The 20,190-nt window shown below is 45.9% G+C and overlaps 1 protein-coding gene across 1 annotated transcript; it reads left to right on the forward strand.

Annotated features, from left to right (window-relative positions):
• Nucleotides 1–3,569: 3,569 nt before the first annotated feature.
• Nucleotides 3,570–16,796, forward strand: rimkla (ribosomal modification protein rimK-like family member A). The gene is made up of 5 exons (XM_003963251.3): nucleotides 3,570–4,317; nucleotides 10,004–10,234; nucleotides 11,390–11,476; nucleotides 12,277–12,480; nucleotides 12,932–16,796. Exons 1-5 carry the CDS (start codon nucleotides 4,155–4,157, stop codon nucleotides 13,441–13,443), a joined length of 1,197 nt encoding a protein of 398 aa, XP_003963300.1. The 5' UTR covers nucleotides 3,570–4,154; the 3' UTR covers nucleotides 13,444–16,796.
• Nucleotides 16,797–20,190: the final 3,394 nt, after the last annotated feature.

A 20,190-nucleotide genomic window follows, 5' to 3' on the forward strand; every position in this document is an offset into this window, starting at 1 on the left:
ATGCAAATACTTTGAGTAAATGACAATTTTAAAATCTAGTTTTGCTGCATTATTTAAAACGTAAGCGTGTATGAGACAGTTATTAGGTTTAATCTTTTTTTTTATGTTTAACAAACTTAAAATTTCAATATTTACTTCAGGCCATGGTGCTGGTGGCTTTCTCTAATGTTCTCAAAGCAACTTTCTGCCTGAACAAGGTAGTTTTATCTGTTTATGTTGGAAACATTTCCAATATGAATCTTGTACATTTCATTGAGGTGAATATCAAGCACTGGATAATTGAGTTTAACAGGGTTGTTGGACAAAATCTCACAGAAGGATTTTTGGGTGTTCCTGGTATGTCCAAGACTGATAGAAATTAAGAGGAAGACAGAGGACCTGTTTTTTCTCCTGATATTAATGATAATTTATTGTTCACTTTATCCATATTACAAAAACAATTGTCTATCTTTCCCTTGTTGCATTTATAACCTGACATATGACACATGTAAGTGTATGTTATATCCCTCTGCAGAGCATGGAGCCAACACCTATCTGAGGCCTGCCTGGTGCTGAGGACTTCCACTCATTCTTGGAGATGATGCATCCCTATTCTTCACGAGTAGTGAGTAACATTTTTTGATTTGTGTTTGAATATATTGTGTCATTCTCTTATGTTTTACTCATTTGTGATGGTTTATGATAATCACCAGTCCAATATTTTTCTTTTCTCTTGTTTCTCACCTATGTAGAATCCTAATGAGAGAGACACTGCTGATATTCCAGCGGGAATCATCTGCTATGATGACAATAACCTGCCTCAGGCATCTCTTGTTTGGATTCACTCCTTCATCTCCATTCAGTAATGCTGGAACAAAATTATAATGTGCTTCCTCCACAAGTTCACGAGCTTAGGAATGATCTTGCAGTTTTCCCTATTGCTCCTTTTCATTAAGCTACTGTTTACATTAGATGCTGTTATTTAAGCCACTGTTCTTAATGCTGCTATTAACAACTATTTCTTTAGTGTGTGGCACACAAATCAAACACTACATTTGATTTTTTTTCTTCATGCAATTGCAGGACTTGCTGTAAATGCAGTGTTGTTGTTTTTTTTAATTGAAAATGTGAAAAGAAAGAGGTGGCAGTTATAAAAAGTATTTTTATTTTATTGTTTCAAAACTGCATAAAATATACTACACTAGGTAACAATTGAAAAATAAATAAATAATTCGATTTTATTCAAAATATCAAACTTTTATATTTTTATATTTATAAGAAAACTAATATTTTAAGTTTATTTTCACGTTATTGCAATTTACAGTTGCGTTTATTATACTTGAAGAAATACATGTCAATAACTTAAAGCAGTTGAGGCAATTACTTGACACAAAATGGTTTGAGTACAATCAAGTTATTAACTAATAAGACTGGACCAAAGAATGTCATAAAAGAGAAATAGTTAACAAGGCAGTGGCTCAGCCTGGAGGTGAGAGAGGGTTCTTAGTTCCAGCCCCAGTGCATAAGAAATATTGAAGGTGCTCTCCCGCCTTAGGGGGGAGGGGGCACCAGGACACCTCCAGAGCACTGCTGAGGTACCTACTCAGCACCACTGACACCCCCACCCCCAAATGCCTGCAATGAGCTGGTGACCTATTCAGGGGTTTACCCTCCCTTCCTCAATATGCCTCTGGGATAGGCTCCAGCACCCTCCCCAAGACCCTGATAGGAAAAGAGAGGTAGAAACTGCACATCAGGAGCATCTTCAAAACATGCGGCTGTTTTGCAATTGTTCCTGTTTTTAATGTAGGAACAATGCCAAAACACCGCCTACATTGCAGGTGTTTCAAGCCTGGCACTCAGAGACGGAGTTTCGTTCCACCCAAAGGAGAAACCCCCCAGGTAAAAAACAGAGCAATGCTGTGTATGTGGTGCAGCAGAGAATGCAGAAACGTCTGCATTGGAGAAACAAACAAACAAACAAAAAAATCTCTTCAAGCACATGGCTCAACACAGAGGAACCAACTCCTCTGCACAGGAAGCAGCTGTTCGCATTCCTTATCAATCCACGACAGCAATGTAAAAGTTTTAGCCAGAGTGGGGGATGGTAGCCACCTGTTCGACGGTGCTGAGCACCCCCCCCCCCCAACAGGTAAACACCCCCTCATACATCACTCTCTCCTCGGCCATGTGACTCCAACAATTCACCTGAAGGGCACCCATCAAGTTGTTCCAACAGGCTTCTGTCAGTTGCAGCACCTATAACGATCCCATTTTCAGTGCATGCTAGTGCACAGATAAATTACAGTTTTGAAAGAGTCTGTAGTAATTCTCTGTTTGCAGATGACATTATTAGGATTTTGAGAAATGGACCCTAATCACAATTGGTTGCCTGAATTGATGAAAATAAAGTTATTGTTTTTTTAAATGTAGATATGAACAGAAATATTGCTTAATATAAATGTGAGATATATATGTATATATATATATATATATATATATATATATATATATGTATAACTTTATTCTTTTAGAATGTTAGGAACGTTAAATAACACTGTCTTGTAACCCAAGTAATTTAATGACATGTTTGTTAGATTCCAAAATAGCATTATCGGGGCTGTGAGCATTTGTGACTTTTTCCAAGAAAAATGTGGTAGACATCTTAGTTGATGGAACTTTTTTTTTAGAAATAATTCTTCCAACTTTTTTTACTAGATAGTGACAAAGCGAGAATGTTCCGATTGCTCGGGCATTTGCTGTTGTTTCCTTCCAGTTCAAAAACATGCACACGAGGTTCATTGGACATCTATTGGTTAAGCAAGACATCTAATAGGAAAACAAATATCACTAAGCAAAAAAAAAAAAAAAAAAAAATTAAAATTAAATACCACATACTTAAACTAATGTTAAAATTCCCAGACTTCTCTGTAAAATGTGAAGGGGCGGGGCTAAGGACCCGTCAATAACCCCGCTGTGCATTCTGGGAAACAAGGTGCATTTAAAATAATGGTTTTGTTTATCACACGGAAAAAGCCCAGACCTAATGAATCAGAACAGAAAATAAAAATCTTTCGAAGATATTGCCACGCACGGTCGCATACTGTGATCTGAGAAAGTTAAACTTCAGTTAAACCGCATGAATGACAAAGAGACTTTACTCCCCTCAAGTTAACAGGAGAATGGCTAGAGAGGCTCTGTGTACTTTTGACGTTATTCTTGTCACATTCACGTCAATATTAGCGTCTAAAAAGAACAGGTGAATTGTCCAACGCCGACGCGAACAACAGTGGTTGACGGTGCGGCCGTGGACGGTGCCCTTCGGCGTAATTCACCACCGGAGCCCGCTGTCACCGTCTGGTCTGAACCGGTTCGGAAAGTGCGCGGCCTCGTGCGCGGATGCAGCCACAGCGACCTCCCGCGCCTTCGCGGTGAACCGCCCACTCGGCTCTCGATTGGCGGTGACATCACGACACGCCCACGCCACACGCGCTCCGTTTCGAAGCTGCGGCACAAGCTGCGCTGTGATTGGTCGGTTCCCCTCTGTAGCTGTTATTTTGGGGCGTCACCCTCAGCCGACCACGAACACTGGAGTAAAGCAAGCGCGCGCACATTTCAGCCAGAGCATCTCATTTGCGAGATTTTCTCACAAATTTCGGGCTCTCGCAAAAGCATCGCCACCGCGGCAGCCTTTTCAAAACTTTGGAATAAAAAAGCCGGACTTTAAAGACTTGTTTAATCCGGCGGGGGACATTTTCCGCGAACTCCGCCGCCGTTGAGACCCAACCATTTACAACAAGTTTCTTCGGGTAAATATTGTTATTTTCGCGTTCGAGCTCGCTCGCATGCGGTCTGGATCCAGCCCACTCCCCTCGGGCGAATACATGGCAGCAAATGAAGGAAGGCAAAGGTGATAAAGGAGATTACTCGTCCTAGCCGGTAAGGTCCAGCCAGTGGTGGTGTTTTTAGCCACATCTCAGCCTGCTCGTACCGTTAGCCACCAGGGTCTCCATTGTGTGACCATCTCTGCGCTGCCGCCCGACCTCAGGACCTCCTGCTGCCACCACGCATCCACCCACCCCCTCCCGCGGCCGCCAAAGTGTAATCTCCATCGTCTCATTTTAAATTCTCTTTGAATCCACGCGTCCTCCTCCCCCCACCCCCCCCCAAAAAAAATGTGTTTTCGGGTTTGGTTCGTGACCGACCGGCGTATCAGCGAGGAATACCCCCAACTTCAGATCCTCCGGGCGCTGAAGGAGCGCTGCGCCGACGAGGACGTTGAATTCCGCTATCTCCTCATGGATCAGATCGTGCTAACCATCAGCGAGGGGCAGCTGGGTAAGTGCCACCGGTGAATGGCGGCAGGGTGCCTGGCAAAAAAAATAGGCTAGGTGTGGGGTGTAATTTGGGTGATTTGAGAGCAGTAGCCGCGTTTGGACGCAGGTGGTCATTGTCTCCGGTCTTCCTGCTCGGAAGGAAGTCAAGTGTATACACAGCCGTGACCGCCTAACCCACTTTTAAAGCTCCTGCCTCCAGACGCAGGGAAGTGATGGTGCCTGATTTCATCTAGCCATGGCAATCCAATGAAATGATGTACCTCTGCTACGGGAATATATTTAAAAACCTGACAGGGAGTCAATAAGAACAATGCACTTTACCTGCATGCTGGGCTTAAGGGAAATGTTGATGCCCGGTTCTGCCATATTGGGCTGCATTGAGTCAGAATTCAAAGATGTTTTGCATAAACACCCTTTAAGAATCACATCGGCTCCTCGGGTGAAATGAGAAAAGCGAAGCCGCATCCGTGTGTATAACCAGCTGTTCCACCAAAATGGTGGTTTGATCATCAGACCTGAAAAGAAATTACGTTTATCAGATCTCGTGCTTTGCTGTATCAGAGCTCTCTAAATGCCAACATTCTGCATTACAACATTGTATTTTGGGAGTGTGCTGGAGGCATTGGTATATTGATGGCAATGGGAGAGGCGCGCAGCAAAAAAAACCCACGTGAAATTCATCACAACAGTGTAAAGTGGGGCCTTGTCACCAGCTAAGAGGTGGGCTTTCTCTGTCAACACCTAACCTGTTTTCACACACAGAACAGTGGCCGAACAAGGGATAGACAGGAGCACCTCATAGATTCCAAATGCAAGCGCGTGCACAGCATGGCGACACCTGAAAATTACACAATGATACAATTTTTGCTGTATTCACCCAATATTTTACAGTCGGGGTCAGGAATATCTTCCTTTGTAGCTTAGCAAGTCATTTAGCATGACCTGTAATCCACGCTGGCTCCCAGTCTGCACAGCAAATGTCCTCTGAGCCTTGTCGTTGCAGATTAACAACCAGTGGACAGATTGGTGAGGCTGTAGGCTTCCTACACAGGAAGCCAAGAAACTGTATCAGGGTTTATAGGCTGTATTCAATTCTATCTCATTTGAGCTTATGGTGTCATTCATTCCTGGTTTCAGTACGGTTATCAAAATACTCCTGTTCATTTCCTGAGAAAAGCATGTCAGGGGTATTCGCTAGAAAAAAATGGTAATGGACAATGAGATCAGCAGGTTTGAATTTACTGGAAAAATGGTTGAAATTCGTATTAAATATTTGGTTTTTTTTTTTAAATCGTGAAATGATAAATGTTATCGAGGCAAGAATGATATCGCGGCGTGCCAATTTATGCATTTTTGTGTTGAAAAGTAGGTGATATCAAATAAAATGTGGGCAGTCAATCGGCTCACCTGCGTATAATGAATATTGCACAAACTCTTCTAACATGAACTAACAAAAGCCCATCTCGACTGGCTGATACTATTTTAATAACGCAGCGTGCTGCCGACTTGAGATCAAATAATGTGAACTCCCTCAACATGCATGTTGCTGGTTAAAGAATTTAACTTTTTACCTATTGTTGCTGTTGTGAAGTGTGCGTCAGCTGAATCGAAAACAAGTGTCAAGAGTCTCTGCGCAAGTTGTTTTGAAATGTCACACGACCGCCAGCAATAATGAGAATCCTACTACAGTGATGCCGAATCTCTGCCTCCTCGCTTTCTGACAAGCCGTCCTAGGCCCTTAATGGCTCCCACCATGGTAATGGTTCCCACCATGGTAATGGTTCCCACCATGGTAATGGTTCCCACCATGGTAGTGGTTACCACCATGGTAATGGTTCCCACCATGGTAATGGTCATCACCATGGTAATGGTTCCCACCATGGTAATGGTTCCCACCATGGTAATGGTTCCCACCATGGTAATGGCTTCCACAATGGTAATGGTTCCCACCATGGTAATGGTTCCCACCATGGTAATGGTTCCCACCATGGTAATGGCTCCCACCATGGTAGTGGTTACCACCATGGTAATGGTTCCCACCATGGTAATGGTCATCACCATGGTAATGGTTCCCACCATGGTAATGGTTACCACCATGGTAATGGTTCCCACCATGGTAATGGCTTCCACAATGGTAATGGCTCCCACCATGGTAATGGTTCCCACCATGGTAATGGCTCCCACAATGGTAATGGTTACCACAATGGTAATGGTTCCCACCATGGTAATGGCTCCCACCATGGTAATGGTTCCCACCATGGTAATGGTTACCACAATGGTAATGGCTCCCACAATGGTAATGGCTCCCACCATGGTAATGGCTCCCACCATGGTAATGGCTCCCACAATGGTAATGGTTACCACCATGGTAATGGTTACCACCATGGTAATGGCTCCCACCATGGTAATGGCTCCCACAATGGTAATGGTTACCACCATGGTAATGGTTACCACCATGGTAATGGTCACGCAACAGTGTGACAATTTCAAGTGTAGCTGCACCTCAAGAGCACCTTTTTTCATGAAACACACACAATTGTCGTCTGTCCAACTCTTGACATTTTAGTTGAAGCATTTCAATTTGGCACATTTCCTATTTTAAAATGTTAGCGTGGCTGCCCGGTCGAACCCCGGCTATTCTTTCTATTGGCTGATATGGAGGCGGGAGACGTTTTGGGAGCATTGTTCGTCACGAACCACCAATGCGCGCCACACTTGGCGATTTCCTCGGCGCCAGCCGCAGCACCAGTGGCTCAAACTGGTCTGGACCACCGTGGTCATGACCCCTCGGCGTCGCCATGTCAGAGTCGCTCGCCACCAGTTCGTGAATGTCAACGTGTGTTTGATCTTCTTTTCCCGTTGTGTTTTTTTTGCTCGTGCGTGAGTGTAGTGTTGGTTGAGGGAGAGCCGTCGAAGAGGTGCTGGGTATCTCTTCACTTCAGCCTCGCCCATAAGCGAGGCTTTTTTTTTTGCATGTTGGCAAAAACCCAAGGTTGTAGTTTCACTTCAGTACTTCCACTGACATGTAAAACCATGATTTCAACTCTCATGTTCTTTGTCCTTGGGGGCTGTATGAGAAGGTTTGTACACCCTCTTACATTGTTCTGTGTAGTGTTCTTTGTGCTGATTATCTAAATAAATGTTAGGCAAAGTTTACAGCTACAGCTTTTCTATATGTAAATGAAATATATGGGTGAATAAGCACACTCTTTAGTAGAGCACCAAGCCAATCAGGGTCCAGTGGAGGTGGGTCGGAAAGCATCGCCATCGTAGGATTGGAAATATCTACTCCTGTTATTATGGTGGTACTACAAATGTGACAATTTTATTTATGGGTTTCCGTTTGTTGTTCGGCCTTGTTTGTTGTTTTCCCCCTTCAAAAATCAGTATAAGTCACGAAACTGGTATAACGCCCAGCTAGAGGTAATATTTTTACTGAAGGGGTTAAAAAATAAATGACTGGGGCAGATTTTATAAATCAAAGTTATTAGCGGATAACGGAAACCCTGGATAATGTGTAAGCTTAGAGACTTAGCTTACTCAAACACCAACCGAGACAAGTAATAATCAATAGCAACTTAGTCGGTCAGTAATTTTTAACCACTGTCAGTGTATTGAGTGTGCTTGCCTTTGACTCACATAGCTATAGGGTGTATTTACCATTCTGCCTTCAGAACACTTGAGTAAATGATAATGACAATATTGATTAACGCAGCAGGAATGGCTCCTGTGGATAAATACTTAAACGCAATATGACGTGCAGGTGAGGACAATCCGATAACATCTGAAAAGCTCTAGAAATAATTGTGCAGGATTTATTTTGTCATTAGATCTGTAATGTTGTCAACAAGACCTCGTCAAATAAAGCTGTGTAAGACCAGCCCCATTTAAAAGTTGAACTTTCCTCTGGTGTCAGAGCCGATATTGACCCCCAAACTTTATTTGCCACAGTAGCTGTTATGGGAAACCTACAAAACCATAAAACAGATAAGACCCGCACAGCTCGCCCGTTTCAAAGGCTTATGAGTTATGAGTTTTTCAGTTGGAGGCCCTTTTTTTCAAGTTTGAAGTTAATGGGTTCAGTGTGTCCCAGCAGGAGAGGCGGCTACATCCATGCGGTAATTTGGTGACCAATGATGGCCCCTCGCATAATACAGCCAAATCCAGCATTCAGTCCGACAGAGGCATTTCGCTCCCCATGAGATGTGCCTCGAGGCATGTAAACAGGCCCTGGATATGAAGTGATGAGCTACCATGAGATCCGTCCTTGTGTTTAGCTGGGAGACCACAAATGCAACACTTGTGTGTCTGGACATGCTGGAAATGTGGCGATATTCATTAGTTTAGCTTGACTTGTTAAATTAATTAGTAGATTTCAAACCTGTATGCTAGATGCTAGTGACAGGGGTTGCCTGGCATCTATGCCTATGAAAAAATGACATTTAATTTCAAAGATTCCGTATGTCCCATGATTATTTGTGCAAACCAACCATCCCCAACTGGGAGAGCCCTATCAGGCTAATTTAGACACAGCCCGAGAAAGCAGCAGCCAAACACTGGCCTTTGTTGGCACTGCCCGCTTTCTGATGTAGTAACGGCATGCGTAGAATGCCTGTTATGTGTGTTAGCTTTGTCAGGCAGATACATGGCTGAAGCACAAAAGCATTACAGTATTTCAAGAGGAAAGAAAACAGTTATTTATGAGCTTTGCCCCGCACACACCCTGATGAATAAAATGGATTATTTGAACCGCCTTATTGGTCTCTGTCCAGTTTCTTTAGACATGCAAATGGACTCTGTGAAGGGAGGCGGCGGCGGTGTGGGACCACGTCCCTCGTGTTTCCGAGTGTAACGGCATTGCACAATCAAGAGTAGTGTGGCAGTGTTGAAAGGAGACGGGGAGAGATGGCGTGTCTTGTTGCTTTCGGAGATGTTAAACAGGCAAACAATAAAGGAGGGACGTCATTTAAGCGCTGCAGCGGTCAAGGATCTCGTGACCCGCCGTGATCTCAGCCGGCCGGTCTGTCACCGCTCTGATCCCGCAGATTCTAAGATGGCTGCGATTCAGGTCACAGCCTAACAGCGATGTGCTGCTGACAAACGCACCTCCTCTCTTATGCCCAAGCACACACGGGCTTATTTTGTTCCTACGCCGTCTGTTGTTCCCGAAGAGCTGTTGAATCACTGCGTCTGGCGCGCACATGCTAGGCTGTGCTGAAAAACACTCCCCTTTCAGCGTGTTGCACTTCATTAGCGCACACGTGGACGAGAATCAATATTACCTCTCAAATTACCGGGCGCGTCATCTTAAAAAATATCGCCGCGTGTCACACGGCCGACACTTTGGTGGATGAGCACAAATAGTCTTGTCTTTGAGGAAGAGTGGGAGGGGAGCGCTGGGGAACTGCTGGAGTCACAGGCTGGATTGTCTATGTAAGGTGGTAACCAGAGTTGTTAGGCCCCGACCATGTGAGCGGTTTGAATCACAATGGCCAGGTTTGACCTCTCGTGACCTTCTAGAGTCCGGAGCAGATAGACCCTATTGCAACCTTATAAACCTCTACTTCACATTAACACTACATTCCCTGTGTTAGGTTTTAGACAAGAAGGGAAAACTGTCATCCGTCTGTACTTCACTATCTAAAATGATCTTATCTCACATCCACTAATCTCTCATTTCCCCACAGGTCTGCGAGTGGAGCAGGAGCTGGTGACATCTTATCCTCAGGTGGTGGTGGTGCGGGTGCCCACGCCCTGGGTGCAGTCAGACAGTGACATCACTGTTCTGAGGCACCTAGAGAAGATGGGCTGTCGGCTGATAAACCGGCCCCAGGCCATACTCAACTGTGTCAACAAGTTCTGGACGTTTCAGGAGCTAGCCGGTCACGGGGTTCCTCTCCCTGACACCTTTTCCTACGGTACGGTTCAATATTTAATATGCACAGTAAGGCTTTGCCTCCTCCTCGCATGGGTTGATAAATGCTGAGACGGCATTAAGGTTGACATCAATTGCATGTACACCTGCATCACATGTCCCACCAGCCTCAATCAGCCGGATGTGAGGTTGTCTTCTACAGAGCTTCCTTGTGTCCTTTTTCTTTTCCACAATTATATTTTTGCCCTATTTACAAACATGGATATGAAGATCTTGCTGATAAAGGCTGATGGAATGCAACCCTCACAACGTGCCACACACGCCCCACTGCTGGTTTTAATCTTTTTTGTGTGATTTAATGAGCCAAAACAAAGGCTTAAAACCAATGTCACACATTCTCTCTGTTTTCCGAACCTCCGCCGTGCTGTAATGTTTGTGACAAAAAGGGATAGAGACAGATAAAGAAAGAGAGAGGTGGGGGGGGGGTGTTTGGCCTACATTCCAGTCGGCTTTCTGCACAGGCCATGCATGCAAAGTGGCTGGAGGGCTTATGTAACACTCCGGGACACACCCCCACCCACCCAGCTCAAATGCCCCCGCGCCGTGCCCTTCTCCTGATTTTTCAAAATTAAAGATGCCACTGCCTCCCTCCTGCCTGCTCAGTTGCTGAGCACATGAGCGGGCCTCCGTCTCCCATCCGGCCCCTCCCCTACACTGTTTCCAGGGCACCCCTGCTGGAAAAAAACTGTGACAGGTTTAGTTCACATCTGTGCTTCTTGCCTGAATGTTGCATAAAACCAGACTAGCACACAAAGACTAAAAATCCATTACAGTAAAAAGCCGACACGACATCAGACATACACACATTTACCATGCACATGACAATAAAATGAAGCATAAATATAATACACTCATCATAAGGTTGGCAGCAAATCTACCCGTAAGGCTATCATTTGGCATCTAAGCGCTAACTAGGGTAGCCCTGGCTTAAGATCCTTCCTGACATATCTGCTCAAGCAGCAGCAGAAGCAGAAGCTCAGGACATCACTCTCTCGCAACATTGCCATAGCAACAAGCTACACACCTTCCCCCCACTCTCCGCCCAGCTAGCCTCCTTGTGTGAAACGTGCTGTGAGACAAAAGCACATTTTTCATGACTTGTCTTTCCTCCTCATCCGGCGGCATCGGTGGTTTCCAGGAGGACACGATAACTTCCGGAAGATGATCAACGAGGCGGAGCCGCTGGGTTATCCTGTGGTGGTTAAAAATGCTCGGGGGCACAGAGGTGAGAGGACTGTTGACCTTTAAAATCCACACAACCGGCCCCTGACAGCAGCTTGAAATTCATTGGTAGAGTGTTAATGATTAGGACTGTAGTCCTACAAAGCGGGACACGTCTTTGTCTTCACATCATCCATGCTGGTCAGAGCTAGCTTGTAGCATTTACAGACTGACCCTTCACAGTATATTTGTGTGGGAGCCTTGTAACGTGGTGTTCCCGTAAGATTAACCCAGTGTCTCCTGACCTAATAAACCTTTTCCTGTTCACAGTTGTTCAGAGCAGCTCTGTCATTGTTTTTAGGGCATAGCAATGGACCTTAAATGACAGGGAATGCCACAAAAGTCTATTGTTAAGGAAATGGGGCTCTGGAAACTCAATTGAGACGGTTAATAGAGTTTGATTTATAGCATTGAAATTGACTGAAGTCCAGTCTTTCTTGTACATAAACGGCAACGATATTTGGTATCAAAAGGTTCTGCAGTCACAGCTGCTGATCTGCCTTTGTAAAAATAAGAATATGACATAAATACATACTGACACATCAATGAGTATATGAGCTAAAAGGTGCTAATTAACACAGACGTTCTTTCCTCTGTGCGAGGCACCTGTGGGTGCCAAGGGAAGCGTCTCAGATGAGCTACAAGGGCTGACGCAGGACTCCCTCAGTCAGCAGAGACAGCCACTTGTCAGAAAAGCTCCCAGAACCAATTCATTTAGTCTATAAACTGATTTTTAAAATCCAGATCATCTGGATTAACAATGTTTAATCTCAACATTTCTGCCGCGCCACTCTCTCCACGCAGGCAAGGCCGTGTTCCTGGCACGGGACAAACACCACCTGACAGATCTGTGCCACCTGATCCGCCACGATGCTCCCTACATCTTCCAGGAGTACATCAAGGAGTCCCACGGTCGGGACGTGCGGGTGGTGCTCGTGGGCGGACGTGTCATCGGCTCGATGCTCCGCTGCTCCACCGACGGTCGCATGCAGAGCAACTGCTCACTCGGTAGGCAAAACACCTTGATATTAACAGTTTAGTTACAGTGCTGTTTATTTAATATAAATACATACAAATGAGGTCTGTGCTGATATAAATACAGTTGCTGGAACTCTCACGTCACTCATATCCACACTGTCACAATGAATTTTTGTCACAATGTATCTATCAAATCAACTGTTTTGAAAAATGAACTGCTTGGGAAGCGTTTGGGATTTGAAGCCACTGGACCAAACCAGCACGCTTGTGCTGCGTGGGCCCTGAAGAAGAGTTTCAGCTGATAAGCCTGATTTTCAGCGTCATGGACGAGAAGTTGCCGTCCCGCTGGAATTGTAACTCACGCTGGCATATTTAGGACAGCGGTCAACAGCTGACGGGGACACCGATGCTAGCTCTGCCTCTGTCGTGGCAGGTCGTGGTCAGTCATCTGTTTGTTACTAATCACTGTCTGCATGTCTAGGTGGCGTGGGGATGATGTGTCCTCTGAGCGAGCAGGGGAAGCAGTTGGCCATACAGGTGTCCAACATCCTCGGCATGGACGTGTGTGGCATCGACCTCCTGCAGCTTAACGACGGCTCCTTTGTCGTCTGCGAAGCCAACGCCAACGTTGGCTTCATCGCCTTCGACCAGGCCTGCGGCATCGACGTGGCGGGCATCGTGGCAGACTACGCCCTGTCCATGCTCCCCAGCCGCCTCACCCGGAAGATGTCCCTGCTGTCGGTCGTGTCGAGCACCAGCGAGACCAGCAGCGAGCCGGAGGTGTGCCCCGTACCCACTGGCGGCGGCTCCCTACCGGAGGCCGTGTGCAACATGAGCGTGGGCTCCGTTTCCAGCGAAAGCGACCCGGAGCTGGCCGAACCCCCGCAGTCCTCGCCCTGCAAGTCCACAGCCCCCAGTCTGGCCAAACTCCCAGATCCGGCCTACAACTTCAACGACCTCCTCGCCAATGAGATCAAGCTATTGACTGAGTGAGACTGCAGCTGCTTCATGTATTCTGAAAAAGCACACACACACCAACACACACACACACACACACACCATCACTCACACAGTGTTTAATTTAGTACGAGGGGACTGATGAAGTCCAGTCGCACCACACCCAGAGACGCATTATCTCCCGCAACCCAAACAGAGTAGACAGATCTGAGGCTGCTCCCCTGACCCTCCTCAAGCTGCACGTCTCACTCTCAGTCCCAGCCACCCACACGCTTCAGCTGGGACCGCTTTCTCGAACGGTGCAGGTGATCACAATCTGAAAACTTTATTCACCCAGGGGAGGGAATTGTAAATGAGCTCCGACAGTTCCAGCAACGGAGGTCAAACAGGTCAACCGCCGGCACAACTAATGCGAGCTGCCGTAAAACCTGAAACATGCTCCTGAAGCGGCTTAAGCTGGGCACCTCTTTGTGTTCAAGCATCCCTTGAAATCAGAACCCAAACCTCCTTCTATCCACATATCAACACCCCATAAGATATGATGAAATGAATTGTACTTCTCATTAAATCCTGGATAGATTGCTTGATGAGCCTTATCAGCAGTAACAGTCTGCTGTTTTTTTTATGTATTCAATTAGTTCTGCAGCACTTTAATAAACTGACGACCTTTTTCTCTCTCTGAATGCATCTTTAGAAAAAAAAATGAGACAGAATAAGAACAAATTATACCTCAAAACGGTGACCTTTGACTGGGTTAACTGATAATCAAACAGACATATCAGCCAGGATCCGCCTGTTTTTCAACTGGACCCTGTTTTTTTCCCCAGGCGTTCACTCTCTTTATGTCTAAATAGTTTTACGGTTGTTTATAGTTCTACTCCTTTTTGTAAATATATAGGTTGTGAATTAGTTGACAAAACTGGACCGAAGGCTACGAAGCTTTTAACATTTATAGAAGCTACTGTGGGAAAAGCGTGTTTGTACAGATCTGCAATATTTGAAATATGGTACTAACATATCTGACTTTAAATAGATTTCACTTCGTAGTCATTTGCTTTGTTGAGTTTAACTTAAAGGGGCAATAAGTGAATTTTCTCACCGCTCGGTTTGCTGTTGTGCACCGTCTGCAGACCAATAAAAGTGTGTCGTGAGCCACGCCTCCCTCTGACGCTGCTCCCTCAGCTTCTCCAACGACTCCTGTGTCTTTGGAGGCAATGTTAGCTCCTGGTCCAGCTCAGGTGAACATTTCGTACCGCTGTCCGCCATTACGCCTCGAAAATACGCCAAATGGCTGAAGCCCTCTATGGCGAGGGAGGGTCAGGAGCTCCAAGAGGAGGGAAGAGGCGATTCACAAGCACGTTCCTGAAAACATAGCTGCAGAAGGTTTGGGACATCACGCTAGGAAATTGCACCTTTAGATCTTCGCATAGTGATTTTTAAATTCCTTCTATCTAAAAATTATGAATTTGGCTTATTGCCCCTTTGAGTCTTTTTTTTTTTTTTTCAATGAAAATGAGTTTTCCTCGGAAAAAAATGTTGGCATTAGTTCCAAATACAACACAGAAGATATATTTTTGCAACATCTTAAACCAGAACGCTGCATTCTCCTCCACTGACGTCAGCAGTGGCCGGTGACTTATTTTTTTAGTCCTGATTTATGCTGGGATGAGCGTAGGGGTAGACGGCGCCGTGGTTCGCCGCTCCGGTCTGAAGCACAACTGTCCTGTAGCCCTTTTCTGTTTAACACAACTCAGGGAAGCAGCCTGGATCTCACCTCCCGACCCCCCCAAAGACACAGGCACATATCCATCTCAGCTAGAGACGTGAAACAACACCACACAGGCAGGCACACAAATGACAATGAAACAGAAAACACTTGCCACCGACCTCCCGCAGCTCGGTGACGGCTCCTCTGCCTGCGAGGCCAGCGGGCCTTCGACCAGGCCCGGGCATCGTGGCAGACTGGGCCCTGTCCATGCTCCTCAGTCCCCCCGTGGGTTCCGTTTCCAGGTGGTTCGGGTATGGCGAGCAGGGGACCCAGCATACAGGTGTCAAACATCCTCAGCATCCACGTGCGTGGCATCTGCTACCGACAGCACGACGACGCTCCTTGGGCGTCTGTGCTTCAAAGCGACCCGGAGCTGGCCGAACCCCCGCAGTCCTCGCCCTGCCGGTCCACAGCCCCCAGTCTGGCCAAACTCCCAGATCCAGCCTTCAACACCCTCCTCGCCAATGGGATCAAGCTATTGACTGAGTGAGACTGGAAAAAATGGAAGAAAATGTGGCTACAGCACATTTGTTTTATACTGTTCCTTGTTTTGCTTCTGATATATGGGGGGGGGGGGGGGGTCTGTGTGCACTAACCAAACAAGGTGAAATCACTGTGACACTTGATTCATCGTGGGCCCGCTTGAGAATCGAGCACCACGACGAAATACAATTCTGTGAAATCTGCTGTCAGGTGATCACAGTGACTCCACTCCAACAGTAACAGTGCTCGTATCAGAGAAGCTGTAGCGATGCTGAGGCCCAGTCTGCCGACACCCACACTCAACACACCCCCCAATCTCCTCTTCCCCTTTATTTTCCAGATATTGGTAACAGTGTCATCTTTTATGTCCATCCCTGTAAATCCGAGGTCCAGTTTTCTTTTGTCCATACCAACACTAGAGAGGAGGCAGGGAGGGTTTTAGCTGCGCTAACAGCTCTTAGAGTGACCTCTCTGTAGGGAGAAATCAGGTTCAGGCTACTGGAGGAAATGGGCACCCGCTGATGACACCAGAATGGTGGTTTGCATCAGACTGGACCTGTGGACGTTACTGTCCACAAACCAGAACATACGGTTCTATTCCAAACAGCTGCTAATGTATATTTCAAAGGGAATAGATGGAAAGTTTGAGCTTTCCAGTTAACACTGCCTGTCAACACACACACACACACACAAAAAAATCTGAATGCCAAAAAAAATAATTATTGAGTTGTACAAATCATTACTAATAACATTAAGCTGAATTGACTTTTCCGAATGGCTGTTGATGAAATGGGGACACAATGTTTCAGGATTGTATATAATAGGCCATAGTTCACTGAAATGAGCAGGTTCATTTCCCGTCAGTGTTTTAACCCCCAACCGGATGTTTGCGGAAAGGTTTACGAGACGCAACATCGTCGCGTCGTGCGGATGCACAAACCATCGACGATATCATCCACGAGCATCGGAAGGTTCGGAGAAACTTCCCTCACTGTCATTTTGTCCCGTGATCCTACAGACTTGATCCCAAACTGATGATTCACAAATGTGCAAAACGGTGTAAATAATCCTGTTTTTTTTTTTTGTTTGTTTTTTTTCTAGATGAAAATAAAGCTGAGTCATGATTCCGGACTGAGGAAACTGTGTCTTCTTTTGTTCCTTTCAAATAGGTGAGCAAGAGTATAAAACAGAGCATCACGGGTTGTAAAACTGCGTTCGGATCTGTCCGAGTCCGCGTGTACAGGAAGTTCACAGGTACAGGCCCTGGACGGGGTCAGACAGGTCACAGTTAGGCAAAATGTTTGCGGTTAACACAGCAGCCGCACCTGGGACGCATCAAAACTATCAGTGAACACACAAGGGGAACCAAACAACCGTGTCCCATCTTACCGGACACGCTGGATTTACCTCTAGAGTCACTTACGGTCGACGTGCAGCTGCGGTTGGTGATGGGAACATGAGTTCCTGCCCTGTCAGCGGCTTAATTTCTCCACGGCATTGATATAAGTAATGACACTGGTCTCTCCGTGGATGCTTGGTCTGTCATGTTTCTACGGCAGCCCAGAAAGGACAAACACAGCGCAGGCAGAACGGGGTGAGCAGGGGTCAGAGGTCGACGATGGTCCAAGGTGAGGGGGATTTTCTGGCGGCGCTGTTATGTTTTATGGGTCTACTTTCGTGGTTATACAGCCAACGCAATGACATCCGTGTCGCCGTGGGTTTAGCCTGTTGATGAGAGCGAGGCCACCTGCGCTTAAGCCACCAAATCTCTTCATGTAGAGACGGGCTTTACGTCTGTTCCGGAACTTCCTGTGTGAGCCTGGATCGGTCACCGCAGCATCACTGCCACGCCGGCGTTGCAGAGAGCGGAAGGGCTGAGACAGACGTGCCAACAACTAACACAACCTCAAATTTACGGCTTTGCCAATTAGCCGTAATCCTACTTTGAGACGGTCCGCTGAAGGGGTTAAGAGGGAAATGTGCCACTGTGTCAACCTGAGGCTTAGGGTTAGCACGGTCAGCCCACCTCTCCCCCCCCCCCCCCTCCCCTCCTCCTCGCAGGCTCGTGGATTCCAACCTGTTTCATCACATCCCATCCTCTCTGACCTGATGTCATTTGACAGTGAGACCAGGTGACCTGTATTTTCTGGATGTTTCGTGGCTGGATTCATCCACTTTTTTTCCCCACCCAGTGTTCCAGTTTTTCCGAGTAGCAGCATTGCTGTACAACAGGCTTAGCATCATATGTAGGCCAACAGCTGCGATACGGAGGGCGGCGGCACGGATGCCGCGCAGCCTGAGATGTGTCAGCATCCATCTCCAGTCAGTCCTAACCTTGGCTGCACAAATCTGGGCTTTAGCTTATGGACCACACGGCAAGGCATCTCGGCTAAATATAGCCCCATTGACCTTATTTCTTCTGAGGTAGCACCATCGGTTCCATCTCCTGTTGAGTGGGCGGGGTCAGTGGATCGCCCATGGCGTTCTTTGATTCGGGCAGCATCTTTGATAGTCGCTGCCAGGGGGGTTCCAGCAAGGTCAAGGACGTCCCGCAAGCAGGTCTTGACCAGCTGGGGTAACGTGGCAGGCAGAACCTCCCAAACACCTGCTGAACCTCCAGGCAGAAGCTCCAGTTTCCCTGTCTCTCTGCCATCGATCGGAAAACTCAGTTAGCTCGCCCATAGCGAGAAAGGTGCTTTAAATCAAGCTGTAAATCCCACATTCAAGAGTCATACATTTATTTTTGCGAGATAAAATCAAGAAATGAGCCAGTTCACCATTTGATGGATCTCCTTCAGGGCTTTTATCCAAAATCCCCAGATTTACAGAAAGATCTTAGCCAGCTGAGAAACTTACAACCGATCGATGAGCTAATATCAGCAGCCTCCAGTTAAGAAAGCAGTTTACATGACAACAATTATATAATTTCTATAAAATCACAGCTGACTCAGGTGCCTCAGCTTCTTTCAGAGCAGGTGGGACTGAATGGTGAGGGGGACCTGGCCTCTGTGTGTGTGTGTGTGTGTGTGTGTGTGTGTGTGTGTGTGTGTGTGTGTGTGTGTGTGTGTGTGTAACATGTATACATGTTAACAATATTACAGTCTCACAGTCATCAACATAATAGCAGAGCATCCACGTGATTACAGGAGTGGGCTAATTAGCATGCCTCAAAGCATTAGCGATTAGCAACGCTAGCTACCTTCTCTTTAATGATAAATGGCACTTTAAACTTACTATGTTGCATCATTCAACTTCTTTTAAATATGGCTTGAAAAATGCCTACAAACATCTAATTAAATCACTATATTTCTCAATATACTTTATTATAATGATTACATAATTCAACATGGTCAACATGCTCTTCTTTTCCCCATTAAAACACCCAGAGGGCTGAACTGACTCCTCAAACTAGTCTGGGTTTATATATATTTTAATATGGCCAGTGCTACATATGGATTCCTCTCCGCTCCCAGTTTCTTGGAGACAGAACATTGTCTCTGTCTTTTTTCAGTGAGACCGTCCTGTCTCCTGTCCTCTGAATTTTCAACGAATTTCATGTTTTATTTAGATCGGCCTCACAGTCAACTGTTGAGACAAACTTAAGGAAACTACACTGTCAAAAGCTTAATATCACATCAGTAATGTGACCTCAGGCCAAATCCAAACAACCAGAGACAAAATACTCTGAATCCATCTGAGCTGGGACATTTATTTAGTCTGTGTTGGGATAAAAACTCCTTTGTTTTGGGTGTGAGGTGCAGAATATTCAGTCCTTGGCGCGGGCTTCCTGCTGAACGGAGAGAGTCGAGCTCCGTAAGTGGATGTAAGCCCCCTCTGAGAGAGGCTTTGCACAGACTCATCCCTTTACACAAATCCCTGCAGGGGTGGATGATGCCACATGCTTGGCTTCACTCAAACTGGGGACATTTGGCACACAAAAGTGTGTGATTTAGGCACCACCAATATTATAGAACAGTAACACCAGTGTGATAATAATAAAGCAATTTCATTTCCAGCTGGTATGTCACACTCATCCACCCAAAGCCGCATGGCTTCTTTTTGATTTCTGCTCTGAAATGATATCAAACACTGCCACCTACTGTCCAGCCAGATGTCCAACATTTGATTTATCATATAAAAACAATAATTAACATACAGTTCAAATAGCAGCTCCCCCTGAGGTACATGGTGGTTGTTAACATCAGTTATGCTATTGGAGGCCACACACTTGCAACCATACACTATGAAATTCTAAAATTTTCAAACATACGTTTCCCTGCGTGCTTGATATTACTTGATATCAAGCATTTGATATTTATGTGCTGTTTATACCCCTCCGGTTCCTTTCGACATAACATTTATCTCTGCGGTAGCCTTGAAAATGCTCATCGCAAGAGGTGAGCTGAGAAGCGTTTCCTTGGCTGTCCAGCTGGGGGCAGTATACACACTATTGAGCTGGAGATCAATGCGAAGTAAACAGAATAAAAAGACAATGGTTTCTTTTATAACATTCATTTTGTAAATATTCTTTT

Source organism: Takifugu rubripes, chromosome 3 (assembly GCF_901000725.2).
Source record: "Takifugu rubripes chromosome 3, fTakRub1.2, whole genome shotgun sequence".
NCBI classification, from domain to species: Eukaryota; Metazoa; Chordata; class Actinopteri; order Tetraodontiformes; family Tetraodontidae; genus Takifugu; species Takifugu rubripes.